General features: G+C 39.4%; 1 protein-coding gene across 1 annotated transcript in view; it reads left to right on the forward strand.

Moving 5' to 3' along the window:
- cachd1 (cache domain containing 1) overlaps window positions 1–14438 on the forward strand; it is a 94708-nt gene extending 80270 nt beyond the window's left edge. The window contains exons 22-27 of the mRNA XM_038715316.1: window positions 652–768; window positions 1284–1435; window positions 3491–3652; window positions 4622–4699; window positions 4894–4995; window positions 10942–14438. Of these exons, the coding sequence (XP_038571244.1) occupies window positions 652–768; window positions 1284–1435; window positions 3491–3652; window positions 4622–4699; window positions 4894–4995; window positions 10942–11186 (856 nt within the window). The 3' untranslated portion in view covers window positions 11187–14438. The remainder of the gene's footprint in view (window positions 1–651; window positions 769–1283; window positions 1436–3490; window positions 3653–4621; window positions 4700–4893; window positions 4996–10941) is intronic.
- The last annotated feature ends 2742 nt before the right edge of the window (window positions 14439–17180 follow it).

The raw sequence follows: 17180 nt of genomic DNA on the forward strand, positions 1-17180 counted from the left end.
AGCTCTAGCTTTTACAACTATTTGTTCAGAGATATGGAGAAAATAATGGCCCAATATGATGTGAAATTACATATTTTTCATTGGAAAACATTTCATTTCATGGGGGGGGGTCCTAGAGGAAACACTGATATTCCTGTTAATATCATTTGAATTGTGGACATGGACGTGTCCTGCATTTTAGGAGCTTTGTAAAAGTTTGTGGGATTTTCCACACTTCTTTCTCTGTCACTGTCTCTTTTGTCCTTTCAGTCCTGGTCCTGTCTCTCTCACACATCTCTCGCTCTCTCTCTCTCTCTCTCTCTCTCTCTCTCTCTCTCTGTTTCACCCATCTTCTTTCATCAACTATCAGCAGTCTTTGACATCACATCAGTGTTTCAAATGCCAATTCCTTTATTTCAGGAAGACATGCAATTATCATTTTTCACTGTCAGTTTTTCTTCTGTTTTGTGTCAAGCAGCATTGATGTTTGTCCTTTGTTGAGTTGCTTTGCATAAATTGACATGCTGGAGGCTTTCCTTCAATGGATTCTTCTTTTTATGTCAAATATGCTGTATTTCTAAGTGTAATTATGTTTCACTGTAGGATTTGGACGGATGTCGTCAGCTGGATCTGCACCTTACTGTATTTTCACCATGTGTGTTTGTTGTACAGAAACCCTAGCTGTGAAGTGCATCAGGAGCCAGTCAGTCTGAATGTGATTGATCCAAGTCTGCATGATACTCTGCCCCAGTGTATCAACACTCTCTGTAGCCAGAGATACACTAGCAGGTATACACTTTAAACTGCACACATTAGCAGGTTTAATAAATATCCCAATCCATGTATGATGTATATACCAATCTACTCTTACAGGCCTATATACCATGAGGCATAGGATGTACTTAAAATAGTTAGATGGCCAACTAATAAGAATGTTGCACAGTGCCTCCCAGTGGTAATAAATGGGAAGTGAGAAGAGTGTCCCTTTTCTAATGTGCTCAAATTTTAAATTGTACGTTACTATAGAATTAAAACTAGAGAATCTACTGTAATGCACTGTGAAAGAAATAACAAGCTTTTAAAATCACTGCCTTTGTCTATATATATTTATAATACATTGCTGAATTCCTGTCAGATTTCACTAAAATGAATAGACTAAATGTAGGTACATTTACTTTCTTTCCTGAGTATTTTTGAAAAATGATCCCTTTTGTCTCCCATTTTTAAAAAAAACATCTAAGCTTTTTTAAGTGTTTGCTCTTTAACAATCTGTTTTGATCTCTATATTCTGGGCTCTGTTTCAGTGACTGTTTTGGCGTGTTGGACTGTGAGTGGTGCATGGTGGACAGTGATGGTAAGACTCATCTCGACAAGCCATACTGTGCCCTGCAGAAGGAGTGTTTTGGGGGAATCGTTGGCGCAAAGAGTCCCTATGCAGATGGCCTGGGACTCCTTGGTGAGTTAAATGTGGATATAAATCAAGCTCTACATCTATCTATCCATCTATGGAGGGTGAGAGGGGGATTTTTTAAATATATATAAAAAATCCCCCTCTCACCCCTTGCGGGGTGGTATATGTCATCCTCAAGCTTGGGTCTTCTACCAGAGACCTGGGAGTTTGAGGGTTCTGCGCAGTATCTTAGCTGTTCCTAGGACTGCACTCTTCTGGACAGAGACATCTGATGTTTTACCTGGAATCTGCTGTAGCCACTCTCCCAGTTTGGGGGTCACAGCCCCCAGTGCTCCAATTACCATCATCTATCACTACTGCCTTCTTCTACTGTTTGTCGATCAACACGATGTCTGGTTGGTTAGCTATTACCAGTTTGTCTGTCTGGATCTTGAAGTCCCACAGGATCTTAGCTCGGTCATTCTCAACTACCTTAGGAGCTGTCTTTCATTTTGACCTTGGAACTTCCAGCCCATACTCATGGCAGATGTTCCTGTACACTATGCCAGCTACCTGGTTATGGTCTTCCATGTACACACTTCCTGCCTGCATCTTACACCCTGCTGTTATGTGCTGTACTGACTCAGGGGCATCCTTGCACAGTCCTGCCTGGTGTGGTAGACTCCAGCCTCTATTGATCTTGTACTGAGTTCCTGTTCTTGTGCTGCCATGATTAGTGCTTCTGTGCTGTCCTTTAGTGCAGCCTTTTCCAGCCACTGCAGGTAATGGGCTGTAGCGGACTTCCATGTTGCCTCTTCATGGTTTCCGTTAGCCTGCGGCACCCCAAGGTATTTGTAGCTGTCCTGAACATCTACAATGTGGCCTTCTGGTAGTTCAACCCCCTCGGTTCTGATCATTTTCCCTCTTTTTGATACCATGCGACCACACTTGTCCAGTCCGAACGACATTCCAATGTCATTGCTGTAGATCCAGGTAGTGTGGATCAGTGAGTCGAGGTCTCGCTCATTTCTGGCATACAGCTTGATGTCATCCATGTAGAGGAGGTGACTGATGGTTGTTCCACTTCGGAACCGGTAACCGTAGCCAGTCTTTGTGATGATCTGGCTGAGGGGGTTCAGGCCTATGCAGAACAGCAGCGGGGGGATAGTGCATCACCTTGGTATATGCTACACTTAATGGTGACTTGTGCAATTGGCTTTGAGTTGGCTTCCAGACTTGTTTTCCACAGCCTTATTGAGTTCTTGATGAAGGCTATTAGTGTCCTGTTGATTTTGTACATTTCCAAGCATTCCAGTATCCGGGCTCAGGAGGTAGAGATGTTGCCCGTTAATCGGAAGGTCGGCGATTCAATCCCCAGCTCCTCCAGGCTGCATGTCGAAGTGTCCTTGGGCAAGATACTGAAGATACTGGTTCCGCCAGTGTATGAATGTGTGTGTTCTGTTTGAGCACTTAGGCTCAGTGTATAAATGTGAGTGATTGGTGAATGCAGATGTAGTGTAAAAGCGCTTTCAAAAAGACTAGAAAGGCGCTATACAAATATGGAGCATTTACATGTATGTGGCATTGAGTCGTAGGCTTTCTTGTTGTCAATCCAGGCGGTGCACGGATTGGTCTGCCCATTCCCTTCTGAGCAAGTTATTGGCCGATAGTTGGATGGGATTGTTCACTCCTGGGGATCCTTCATGATCAGGACTGTCTGTCCTTATCTATCTATATATAGATAGATAGATAGATAGATAGATAGATATGAATATACAAAATGATACAAAGTAAAAAGTGTAATTATTTCTAGGATCTTTGGGACAGCAGAAATGTTATTTGTAGATCAACCAATATTTATGATTGACTGAAACTTTTCTGTTCCTTGGTTATTTTTCTTTGGTTCTGTTCTCATTTTTATTTTTATTTTTTGGTATTTCACTCACAGAGAATAGATGCGAAGTAGAAAACATCTCTGCATCACAGCATGAGTTAGGATCTGAGCCCAAGCTGTTTCATATTGGCTTGCTGAATTGTCATTTCTTGAGCCATCTGACATCCTTTGTAACGTCTTTAAACAACCTTCTGCCTATTCTTTCTTCTTCTCTCTTTCTACCACAGATGAAGAGGTGGCATCTCTGAACATGATCAAGAGTGCCCCTGTGGGTCCAGTCGCCGGGGGCATTATGGGATGCATCATGGTGTTGGTGTTGGCTGTGTATGCATACAGACACCAGATCCACAGGCGTTCACACCAGCACATGTCACCACTGGCAGCACAGGGTAGGACTGATGGATGAACTCTGTCTCTCAAATACACATTTTTAAGTGAAACCTTTCAACTTAAAGGTCAGTGAAATTTAAGTAAATTATTACAGTTATTTTGTCAATAATACATTTCTGTGCAATAGAGGGACCATAAACAAAGTAAAACCACAGAATAATTTGTAGTTTATCTTTCTGTATCTTATATACCCACTGGTTGGCCTGAAGGGCCGAAAAAAACTAGCAACAATGGAAATAAGTTTGGTACTGCAGTTGATTGTATTAACCTTCACACTGGCATTTTTTAAATATCAAAGGAAGAAACAAAAAGTAGCATGATTAACAAGCAGTGCTGCTGGAGCTAAACAGCTGACATTAGCATCATGTGGCAGCAGCTGCTGCTGCATGATTTGTGTAATTACTCAGCGTTATTGACAAAAACATCAAACAAGATTACAACCTCATTAAAACTCTTGAGTCCAGGACACTTTCAGGCTGATAGTTTGGTAAACAACTTGGAATGGATGGTGGAAAGTGTGGCTACGTTATCACAATCATTAGCCTGAGGAATTGGCTCATAAAGTCGCTACACTCAATGTGTGTCAGGAGGTTTGTACAGTCTCTTCTGCAGCTGCAGATTGTACCAGCAACACACACACACACGGTCAAAAGAAAGAATAAAAGTAGCTTGAAGTACAGCATGTGTAGCCCCACTTTTCTACAAACTGAACCCTTGTATATCTATGCACACACACAAAAACTAGCCTTTCTTCTGGCTAACACTGTACACAGCTTATTATCTCGGCTAAAGAGCTAAAAGGAATATCAACTGTAAACCCTGTAGAGATATCAACTCAATCTAAAACGAACTGGTCTTGGATAAAGAAACCCTGTGTACATATCAGTGCTTGTAATATTTCGTAATAGCATCTGTCTCTTCTTGGCATTTTTCTTATTCCTTTCTCCTTTACCTCCCTGCTGCTCCAGAAATGTCAGTGAGAATGTCCAACCTGGATAATGAAAGAGATGAGAGGGATGAAGACAGCCATGAGGACAGAGGAATCAGTAAGTAGGGTTTGATATCTCATTGACATAAACAACATTATCTTTAATGCCACAGAACATTTGAATACAGGGTTTGAATACTAACGATGAAAGTAATTAGTGTTTTATTTGTTTTTGTCTAGGACTTGTGACACTGCGAGTATTTAATTACTAAACAGGGGCTTTGTGTTGATGTTTGTTCTCTTCACTTTCAGTCAGTAATACTCGATTCATTGCTGCGGTGATTGAGAGGCACACTCACACTCCTGAAAGGAGACGGAGGTACTGGGGACGATCTGGGACAGAGAGTGACCATGGTAAGACAGATAATTAAGAGATGGGGAAGTTTCCAGAAAACGCACAAGTTGTGTGCAACGTATTATGTCATCCAGGACATGAGCATTGATGGAAAGAAGAAGGTTTCATCTGATAATGCCAGTAATGCTATGTCAAAGTAAAACTATTTATAGAATTAATATTCCTCAACATACTCTGTATGATGAGATCATAAACTCCTTTCTTACTTGACTGAATATATTTTAAAATACATGCCAGTTGTTGAAGAAGTGACAACTAAGTGAAAAGAAGAAGCACCAACAAAAAATTGTATGGTATTGTTTTGTAGAAAAATAGCCTAATGTCTAGCATTGTTGATTCATTTTGATACAGCTTTAACTTTAACATCATCCTGATCAGCTCCCCACGGAGGTTACTCTTGCAACTGGCCAATATTTGCCTCCATGTCATGTTATTTTTGCACAGCTAAAGCTGATGATACATGGGGCAACTTTTTGAGCAATGTTGCTGGGCAGTCTTGCTAGGTGCGGGCAGGGTGGCGGAGTGGTGGGGTAAGGGGATTACGGTAGTAATCTTTACTCATTACCATTGACGGCAACGTTGCCCTGCACGATTGCTCTAAAAGTTGCTCTGTGTATCATCAGTTTAAGAGTTCAGTCTAAAATAATCTGGTATCTGGAAAATGAATCATTCAGTGGTTACAAAACTGGCCCATCGATTCCCGCACTCCATAAAATAGCAGTATTAACCACATTAGTTCTGTGGTGTAAGCACAGCTACAATACTGTACATTTGAAATTATAATGTCAGTCTAACCATGTGGGGTCATCTCTGTACATCACACCAACAGAACTGAACTGGAACAGAACTCCTGGATTAGGAGTCACAGGTTGGGTGAGGGTCTTGTAGAAGTGCTGCTGCTCCTTTGTGTTGAAAGGAGGCAGTTAAGGTTTAGGCATCTAATCAAGAAGATTTCTGAACACGACCAGCTGAGAAGCAGTGTACATATCTGGAGAGTGTACATATCCCATCTGGCCTGGGAACATTTTGGGATACCCCAAGAAGATCTAGAAGATGTGGGAAGAAGTCTGGGTTACATTTACATATTTACATTAATTCATTTAGCTGACGCTTTTATCCAATGCGACTTACAGCTGCTTTATATGTCAGAGGTCGCACGCCTCTGGAGCAACGAGGGGTTAAGTGTCTTGCTCAGGGACACAATGGTGGATGGTTCACAGTGGGGAGTTGAACCCAGGTCTCCACTGGGTTACCTTACTTTAACTTGTGCCACAGTGACCCAGGCCCAGAGAAACGAAAAGTACATGAAATTAAGTTTAGTTTCTCTAAAATAAGGATAATTTAATTTGGGGCTTAGGTATCATCGTTTTAAATCAGTGTTACAGCACAGTCTCAAATCCACAGTTAGCTTTCATTTCTTTGGCACTGGTTCAGCTCCTGGCTTGTTCTTTCCATTATATCACAGCTGAGAACCTTGTTTTCTCGCATCTAGCTCTGGGAGAGCTGCTCATGTTCGCTGTAACTGTTTGTAGAACTTGTAAGTCTGACACTCTATGAGCGTGGATGGACAGTTTCACCCACACGGGCTCTTACCACCTACATATGGCATCACTCCACTTCCTGGCAACGAGTGTCTCCAATACTTGTTGCATAACTGATGATGACAGAGAGAACAAGGATGAAGAGAGGAGAGTGGGCTAAAGTGAAACAAAGACACGAGCAAAAGCTTGTCAGCTGCATGTTTTGTACAGTATAGCTGTTAAACAATAGAGGATATGAAGATGTGAGATAGAGCTGTAGGAAAATGGGGAGAATTAGTTTTAATTTGTTAGAGCTATGCAGGAGATGTGCAGAAAACATAACACATTTTAAAATTCTGATTCTGATGTTAATATAATTCTAAATATGAAAGAAAATATTTTATATAATGACATTTTTAGAAGATTGCCCAGCCACAGAAGAAATGTGTCAAAGTAAAGTTTTTGATACAGAGTATCATCTGAATTCTCTTTCAGATGAAATGATTAAAGAGAGAGCATAACACAGTGCTTCACACTGGCTAATAAAGAGTTGTCCTCATAAATGGACAGGAATGACTATCACATGACTAACATGTTATGTAACTGGGAATAGGAAAGAAAAATCTGCAAATGGAGGACAAGTGGAGAGATGTAGAGATGCAAAAATGATGAAAGAGGGGAAATAAGAGTGAAATGCAAGGGCAAGAGGACAGGGACAGGAAGGAAGATGAGTTTGAAATAATGGAAAGAGGGGGTGTTAGTCCATCAGGGATTAAAACAAATTCATTACCAAGTTGATGTATCAGTGTTGCTGCTCCTCTCTGCTTGGTCAAAGGTGCCCCTCCTACTGAAATTCACTCACTCGTACTGCTTAAGGGTATAATAAAACACACACACACACACAAACATACACACACATACACAAAAGCTACATGCAGATCACCGAAGGATCAGAGCCTTAAATCTGTTGAGTGAGTGATGCACATACAGAGTGCTGTTTGACAGTGCTGGTTTGAGCTGCAATATTAATTTACAGGCAATGATCTGCCCATTTTATAATGAATACTGTGCATCCGACATGCATACATATAAAATATAACATACAACTACACACCCTAACATTATGAAGTTTATGTTTATACTTGCAACTGCTATGTACCGTATAATTACTATCTAGAAAGTGAAAGAGGCAGATATCATCATCTTCAAAATAACAGAAATTACAAAAATCATGTAGGAGTCACATACTTCCCGACCTGTCTGCGAAGGTAATCTTGACACCAACTTATGAAAAAAAAAAAGCAGAAATGAAATAGATTATATTTAATAGTCAGATTTTGTATCATTTCTGGATAGGGGCACTCTGTTATAGATCCTAAAGATAAAATTGACAGTTAAAGCAATAATTTTGGGACACACAGCGTTAGATGTAAAGATAGATACCACTCTCAGTTACTGCTCCTGGCCAAGAAATGCGTCGTGCGGCACATAACCCCATTGAAAGCACAAACTGAGATTTTTACACTTAGGTTTTTAAATTTATTAAACAAATGAGATATAGTGGGGTAATTAGTGAGCTTTAACCTTTGGACGGAGCCTGTTTCCAGTCATTATGTAAGCTAAGCTTGCCAGCTGCTGGTACTCAATGCACAGACATGAGGATGATATTGACCTTCTCTAACGCTTGGCAAGAAGGTGAATAAGTTTATAAAATTTGTCCAACAATTCCTTTAAATAAAATGGTAACTTTCAGCTTGTTACTGAATTTTGTCTTTTAACTGTCAGTAGACTGTCCAGGACTTGTTCCCAGGATTTAGACTTGTCTTGTCTCTAGCTTTTATTAAAGTAAAAGTCTCCATGGTGCAATAACATAGTTGTTATCTGGTCTGTCCACATCCATTGCCATTAAGAGGGATTTGCTTTCTCATCTGGTGCAGCTAAAAAAATGTCAACTGGACAGTTTGATGTAGACCTGCCTGAAACTCTGGCTCTTGCTTTGGGGAAAAGAGGGGATAAACTGTACTGAAGTTTCCATCCCTCTCTTTTCTTTTAATCCCTTCCTTTCTCCTTCTCTCTGTCAACCCTCCTTTTTTTCCTCTCCTTGTCACTTCATCTGCTCATTTGTCTGTCTCTCCTTTTCTTTGTCAGCTTTCTTTCCTTTGGTATCAAAGCCCGGCTTATCTTCTGAGAATCAGGGAGCGACATTTCTGAGCGTACTTCTCAGTTTGACTCTAGTACAGAGGATTTTAGGACACCCTCAGTGAGACGTAGAGGACATTTACTTTTTTTACGTCTCTTTGTTGGACATGCATTACCCTCTATTAAATTCAAATTCACATCAGCTTTATTGGCATGAATGTATAACAACAATATTGCCAAAGCTACAAATAAATTACTTAAGAACAATTAATTTCATACATTTCATTAAATAAGTAAATAAAACAGTTGTGGTTTGTGTGTTTATATGACATGCATCACATGGCATACACCACTAAACATGACAGGAAGAACGTGAGAAAAGCAAAGTTCATTGCTGTTCCATCTGTCAGTTGGTTGGTCTGCTCCACCACTTTGGTACACACCAAAAAAATCTTTACTACTCTACTCACTGTTGTATGGATTGCCATGTATGTGCAGACATTTAAGTCCACATCAGGATGAACTGTAATAACTTTGGTGATCCCCAGACGTTTTCTGTAGCGCTATCGTCGGGTCAAAACTTTAATTTTTTCAATGCTTTGGTTTATGACAAAATACCTTTCCTGTTGGCCATGCTAATTAGCAATAATGTTAGTTTACATGGTTAACAAAAAAAATCTGCACAGCACATTAGCATTTTCATTGTGAACATGTTAGCATGCTGACATATAGCATTTTTCTCCAAGCACCGCTGTGCATAGGTATAGCTCCGCAGAGCTGCTAGCATGGCTGTAGACAATTAGTTATGTGTATGAGTAGTTTGGCTTTGTTGAGGATTAAGCACGTGCTTGGGGATAGCCAATACAAAACAAGGTTCCTGCTGGCTAACATGAACTCCTAAAGCCCACAGAAGAAGATATCAGATATGTTTACTTGATGGTTCAGATGTTGTTTGGATGATAGAAAAGGTTGTTTGTAGATAGATATGACCCAAGGTCACACAAACTTACACAAATACTTCAACCACCACCTTCTCACTACATGCCACAGACATATGACACACAGACACACATGCTCCCTAAATCACTCAATTCAGTTCAGTGGAGGTTAAATGTTTCATCATCCAAAACGGGTTATTTGCCCGACTGTAATAATGTTTCCATCGTGCAGCATGTTGCTGGTGTCACTTATATATGAAAAAGATCACACTTAAGAAATTAAGGAAAATGGGGTTATTTCCAGATCAGTTACTCCCAAATATTTTTTTTATTTACCGTGTGTTTCAGATGAATTTCAAGGCCCTGGCGGTGATGAAACCTACTCGCTAGATGAAGGGTTATGTCATATTTGAGTTCAGTTGAAAAAAATTAAGCAAACCAAATAAACCCAGAGCCTACAGTTTTTCATTAAATTAGATGCTGGAAGCTTTGAACAAGTACATTATTAGTAATCTCAATCTTCACAAATTTGGAACTAAATTTGGCACATTATACACTTTCATCAGTAGAAAAAACAAATTTTGCCTGTTTGTGTTCAACCTTTATTTACTTATTCTCTGACCCAGTAATCCTTTTTAATGACAGCAGGACTGCCCTCCCACTGCTCCATTTGCCAATGTATCATAACTGCCATGTTGGCTTATGTTTCCATCTCCTCAGGCTAAACGTATGTGCAAGATGTGTGGAAAAGTGGTCATAAATATGTATGCTTCTTTTTTTCAAATTGTATGCAAAAGCTGAAAAAAAGGAGCAAAAAATGCCCAGTGGGGATATTTAGTTGTCAGTATGCCATCGAAGAGCTTGTACTGCTTTCAGAAACATTGTGTGTGTTACCATGTATTCACATTAGTTTTTCTGTGTTGAATGTCTGACTGGAGGGTGTCATTTACTGAATAGTTTCTTTTATGGTGTCATTTCATTTCTTTTTAATGTTCTGCAGCTATGCAAGACTAGTACACATGTACAGTAACTGTTCTTTTATATTTGCTTTAATCCCTAACTCAGTGCCAGAATAAGGCATCCTACAGTATGTAATATGTTGTTGCATTATGTTGCACTGTTTTTTTTAACCATGAAAACTTTGTGTTGGTTTTTGAGGTAAAATCTTCAAATATATTCTTTTCCAGGACGTTTTATTTGTTTGCACTTTAGTTTTAAGTTTAATCATTACTTTGCAGCAGGATTAGGAAGATTTTGTCTGGGAAATCACTTGAAGGTTTTGTTTTTGGGAAAAGAGTTTATAAACAAGTCCAGTCATCCCAACTTTTGCGTCTTTTTTTGTCTCCAGGCTACAGCACCATGAGTCCGCAGGAGGACAGTGAGAATCCACCTGGAAACAACGATCCGCTCTCGGCCGGTGTCGACGTTGGTAACCACGATGATGACCTCGACCTGGACACGCCTCCTCAGACTGCCGCATTGCTCAGCCACAAGTTTCACCCATACCGGCACACGCATACACACCACCACCCGCTGCACACACACCACCTGCAGGCTGCGGTCACCGTGCACAGTGTGGACGCAGAGTGCTGATCTTCAGTGCGGCATTCACCCTCCTGCCAGGGTTGGAACATTTTTTTTTTAATTAAAGACTATTTTTAAAAACATTTTTGCTTGATTAGACAGCGCACAGTAGTTGTGTCAGGATGGACTGAGGGGGAGAAAAGCCACAGCTGGACTCAAACACAGTGTCACTGGGTCGCTGGGACCTCTGCCATGAATGGATGTTTAGCTTAATATGAGTATTAGCCTCATGGTGTCATTGTGCCAACATCTCCATCTCAACGTTTTTTTTAACCCCAGTGCAAAATCTGACAAGTGTACACATTTTTACATACACTGAAAATTACCAGACCTGGGCCAGTAAAAATAACCAAATGGGATTCTGAATGAATTTGGCATTCAGGACTCTGTAAGAGCACACCTTTGGCAGCAAACAAAAAAGCTGTTTGAGCCCAGTCATTGAGGAGAGGAGACAACTTGAAACTTGAGGGAGGACAGACATCTTCCTTTTCACGTGGAAGGCCAGAGCAAACTGTTGGATAATCAAATTAACATAGAAATATAAATGCTGATTTGACCCCTTTTGCCCCAAAGCCCTATTCCAGCCGTCACACGTTGTTTCCCCACTAAGCCCACTTGTGGTGAGGGGCATGGGGGCAACAGAGCACTCCTTTCATTTGTGAAAACTTCTTGGTTCTGCAGATAGACACTGCTCAGTTGGTTTTCTCTGAAAGTTGCGGCCATTATCCAAAGGAGTAACTGCTGGCCACTACATGGTTTGAGAAGACATTTTCATGAGTGTCTGTGAACTTCAAAGTATGGAAACATTTCACATAAATATAGAAAGAAACACTTTAAAGAAGAAAAAAAGCTTATTTTTCTACTATTTATTAAAGAGGTAGATTTTCGGGACAGATGACCAAGCAGCTGCCGCTAAAACAAACAAGAAAGTAGTCAGGATAAATGATACCGACCCACTTCCTGTAACCAATGCATCAAATTTAGAGCTCATTATTTTCTGGGACTGGTTGTGTTTATTTTGAATTTTGAGAATATCAGTAATATGTTAATGTTGATTGCTGTGTGAAATTTCAAAAAAAAAATTATTTTTCATCACATTGAGGGACTGTATAATCAGCAACTCATTTAGATTTTATTTCCCCTTTTCTCTTCGCTTTCTTTTACCAGAAGTATATCCTGACCTATCCTTTCCACCAGAGGATCCAATTTACTATACAGTGTGGTGAACAGTGTCTTCTTCAAGCGGGAAACATTTTTGGATGAGCAGGGACCTAAAATCTGAGACAAAATCAGATCTGCTCCTTTAAAAAAAAAACGATGAGCCTTAATCACATTCTGTGTCGGAGCAGTTAGGAGGAAGTGGGCTTTGACATATAGCACATTATTTGTAAGGTAAGACTTGCTGTGCAGAACATCCTCATTCTGGACATGTCCTCTGTATCTTGAGGCAGCCTCCTGGGGATGGAGGAGGGAAGAGAGAAACTACACCACCAAAACATTTCTGGCCTTTGTCACTGCTGGGGATTTGGTGTGTGAGGATAATTGGGAACCCTCACAGAGGTCCTGAGAGATTCACACTGAGAGACTAAGTTCTGCCCCGTCTATCTACCTGAGTAGAAAAACCAGTACAGGATGCTTCCCCTCCTTTACCACAACGTTTTGCCTCTGAGGCTAAGCTGATACTGTATGTATATTAAGGCTGTGTGCTGGATTTGGTGCAAAACAAGTTGAATTTCCAGTGATGCCCAAGATGGAGTCTCCTCCTCATCAAAGACAGTCAAAGGGGGAGAGATGCTGCTGCTGTTGTACAGAGGTTACACACATCTGTCGGCTCCTCTGTGGTTAACCACTTAAAATGTATTTTCTACACGCCTCTGGTTTAACTGTTTAAGTGTGTGTGTGTGTGTGTGTGTGTGTGTGTGTGTGTGTTAGTTAGTTAAGAAAGAATGATTATCCACCTGGAATATTTTCATTGAATGCATTGTATTTTTTTCAAGATAGTATTAGAGAATTATAGGTGAAATTATTATGATTGAGAAATCCACTTATTTTTATTCTGATGAAGAGTCCCTTGACCCGATCTGTGCTTCGTGGGTTTGGTAGTTCAACTGGTCAAATCACATCAGTGTGGCATCCATTTATTTTTGGGTGCAAAAATGTCTCTTGTTTTTTCAGAGATTCATTATGAAGTGTAAATACAGAATCACAAATAGCTATCAATGTCCTCTACACTCCATATTTTTTATGTTGGCAAGACATTATGTATGCTTTAAATGATGCTCAGCTATTCTGGTTGATATTTTGAGTTGTCTGTTCATGGTGTCTCACTATATTTTTGATGCCTTGGATGTTTTGGGGGTTTTTTAGATTTATTTTTCTTTAGGTCCATATTGGATGGAAGTCAGTACTTGGGAAAAAATAATACACACTTTTATGTTTGAGAGACTTCTAGTTTTTAAAGTTTTATCACATGTCTTTAAGATGTTAAAGAAAGCTTATCTCTCCATAAACTAATTTAGATTTGCAAAAAAAAGGTATTACATCTTTTCACTGAGTAATGATCAAAACAAACCCTTGTAGTGTATTCAGGGTTTACAGTCGGCTGCTGTAAGCCGTGCTATGATTCTGTTACTACTTAAGACTGTCAGCCATATTCACTTACAGTTATTTTAGTGTGTTTGTCACTTTTGTAGAATATTTACATTTGCACAACCAATGTGAGCTCATTAAGTGTAATTTGTTAACCCTGATCAGCGAGCTTAAAAAATACTGGTATTATTTTAGTACACTTTCATGCTGTCAACATCTTAAGTACTACTTCTGAACTCATTGGATGTGTAGAGGGTCAAATATTCCACTGAAGATTACAGGGAGGTTTATCATTGCTTATGTCATATGACCATTTGTTGTTGGAAATTTGACCATATGAACCAGATTTATTTACCTGCAGTCATTTGTCACAAAAAAAGAAATTCTAAATTGTGCTGTTTTCACCAGTTCACAGGGTACTTAATTTCAGTTCACTTCGACATTGAAGCAGTCTTGTAGCATTTCAGGGCAATTTTTAGATCAAATGCAGTCTTGAGAGTATGTTTAAACGTGTGTGTGTGTGTGTGTGTGGGAGTATACAGAACACTCTGAATCAAATGAATTAATGTACTGAAGGAACATGTGAACATCACCCCCCTTATGTATCTTATGTAATTATCAAATTGAGATTTAATGCAATGTGAATGTGATAAAGTCCATTTTACACTTAAATTGTCTCTCTTATTGTTTTCAAGTCATTTCAAGGGTAAATCTACACCTGTGCATATAACTCTGCAAACTGCTGCTGCACTGCTCATTGGGTGTTTAGACTTAAATGCAGATGCTTCCTTCTCTATGCACCTTTTTCACAGCAGACATTTTGTTGTCATAGCAGGAAAAGCACAGGTGTAATTAATATTAATGACAGAGGTGTCAATCCCTTTGTTTGGTTCAGTTCTGTGACCCTGCTATGATGTCTGTTTCCTCACTGGCATGGAGAAGGACACTTTAATGGGAATGGAGCCATCATCAACATTATTAGCTATAGCTGTGCTTTTCCTGCTATGACAAGTCCAAACACATTGCTGTGAAAAGTATCGTCTGATGCTGATTCAACCCGTAAAGCTACAACCATTTATTTATTTTTAGTTACTTTTAAAATTTGGGGCACAAATACACAGAAAACTTTTGGTAATCCATCAGTTGACATGGCTAACATGCTAGTCAACAATTGCTGTTGTGCCAAGATTATATCATTGGAGTTGCTTGTCTAGCCACTCAATTAATTTAAGTCCAGTATTAACTGTCCCTTTAAGCTCTGTCTTGGTTTCAACCAACTCATAAATCAATCATTCGTCCTCTGCATGTAGTAATTGGAATAAAGTTGATAAAGTCAATAAAACCTAAAATGGAATAGAGGTAAATATTTACATTTGACCTACTCTAAAACTGAAAGGAATTTCTCAAAAATATTTTTCAAACATAAACTAGTCTATATCAAGCAGAAAATTCAGTAGACCTGTTATGCAGACCTATAAACCAGGTGCAGGGAGTACATACAAAGACACTCGTACAAGCAATTGTCTAAGATTGCTATGATTTAGCAATGCTGGCAACTTATCTCCCTTGACCCAAACATTGTCATTGTTGATATTAAGGCCAAAATGTTGCTAATTGTGTTTTTCTGTTGTCAGTAGGGGACTTTTGTTCTTACTGTAGGAGGTCATGGAACAGGTCATCCGCAAACTGCCTCACACGCAGTAAGCCAGGGAGATTATCTGCAGGGGATTTTGTGTGTGTTGATTCAATACCTGGCCCAGTATTCACGCTCACTGACACCAGAGTAATATCGTCTGATGTCTCTCCAGCCTGTATTATTCTCTGTGGTTCACACAGGGACATTTAGGACACCTACACTCCAAAAAAGCTGCTCTTGGCCTTGTTTGGAAGTGAGTAAGTTGTTTTGAAGTGAGTAATCTAATGTTTTCTTTTTTTGTTTTTGTTTTTACATCTTTTGTTGCCCACCCCCACTTTGTTGTAGTGTTTGACCCCTATTTCAAGAAATGGGGGCATTCAAGAGTAAAATGGTCATTCAGCCACAATCTGTACTTAGCTCCACAAGAGAAGTGTCATTTTTAATGTGTTTCAAGCTGTTTGCTGTAGGTCATCCCATTTGTGTATGGAGGAAGAATAGTGGTACTGCATGGGAGAGCCTATCAGTTATTTATGAGGCCTTTCATTGCATACAGTATTTCCTGCCAGAGGAATGGGGGAACAACCACAGATGGTGAGACAACATGGTTCTGACATAACAATACAACAGAAGCTGCTTTGGTTTGGGTGGGGGTCAGGGACAGTATGCTGTTTTATATTTCAGTGAGTTTTTACTTTTAGCAATTATTACATTTTAAAAAGCAATTTGAAGTTTAATTTTCAATTTTAATCATTTTGACATCAACCAGTTCAGCACTTGTTTGTCTGGAGACATTCTGTATTATTCTTATTGTTAACAAACAATCCCATGAAAAGATCCAAACCAACAGTGATCTGATCCTACTAACAAGTATAGTCTGTCAAAGCCTAATGTATCTTATTCCTCTGTGTCGGAGACCTCCATTGTTTTCCACAAATGATGAAACCGTTAAGCCACACCATTGCACTAGGTGATATGTTCTATAATTCTGAGGAAAATGGGCTCTATAGATTATTATGAGTCAATTCCATATTCACCATACCCTGCTGCAATAAAGGCACCTAATCCACAGCTGAAAATAGTCACAGACAAACACACAATTTACTTTGCGTTTGAATAATATTTGCTACAAACTGCACTGCAATCATTAGGCTTATATATTATTTGATTGTCTAGTCAAGTTACTCATTTGGCAGTATAAGTTAAATCCATTTATATTTAAAGCACATTTAAAAACAACCCATGTTGGACAAAGTGCTGTATATTTATATTAGTTATACCATTAAAAAACAAACCAATCAAAACATACAACAAGAAACAGACAATTCACACTGGGAAACAGGAACAATTGTGCTGTTGGTTTGGGCACTGAATTTTGACTGATAGACTGTTTGTAGCATATGGAAAGGATTTAACTGGAAAAAATATTTAAAACAGAGCATCTGTGAATCTTCTAGGTCCTTTCCTTTGATACAGTCATTTTTCAAATCTTTCGAGATTTAACATTTTATGTAAATGAACAACAGAATAGGTAAGCATAGGTGATTCTGAAAAGGTACTGTGTGTGTTTATTTCATGAGAAGGTCATATAGTGCCTCTAAGTAACTTGTTTCTCCTTGAGGTGGATAGTGATAATAGAGAGGTGCATGCTGGGCTCTCAGTTTACTGAACACCACTAGGGAAGTATTTCAGGTCGTTGAGAGCTGAAGGAGAGAAAAAGCACTTTCTCCTTGTTTCTGTCTGTCCTCCTGTCGCCATGTCTCATAAACCTTATCAGTTTG

The sequence above is a fragment of the Micropterus salmoides genome, unplaced genomic scaffold, assembly GCF_014851395.1.
Source record: "Micropterus salmoides isolate LMB-PRFRI ecotype aquatic unplaced genomic scaffold, ASM1485139v1 Ms_hic_scaffold_13, whole genome shotgun sequence".
Classification (NCBI taxonomy): Eukaryota; Metazoa; Chordata; class Actinopteri; order Centrarchiformes; family Centrarchidae; genus Micropterus; species Micropterus salmoides.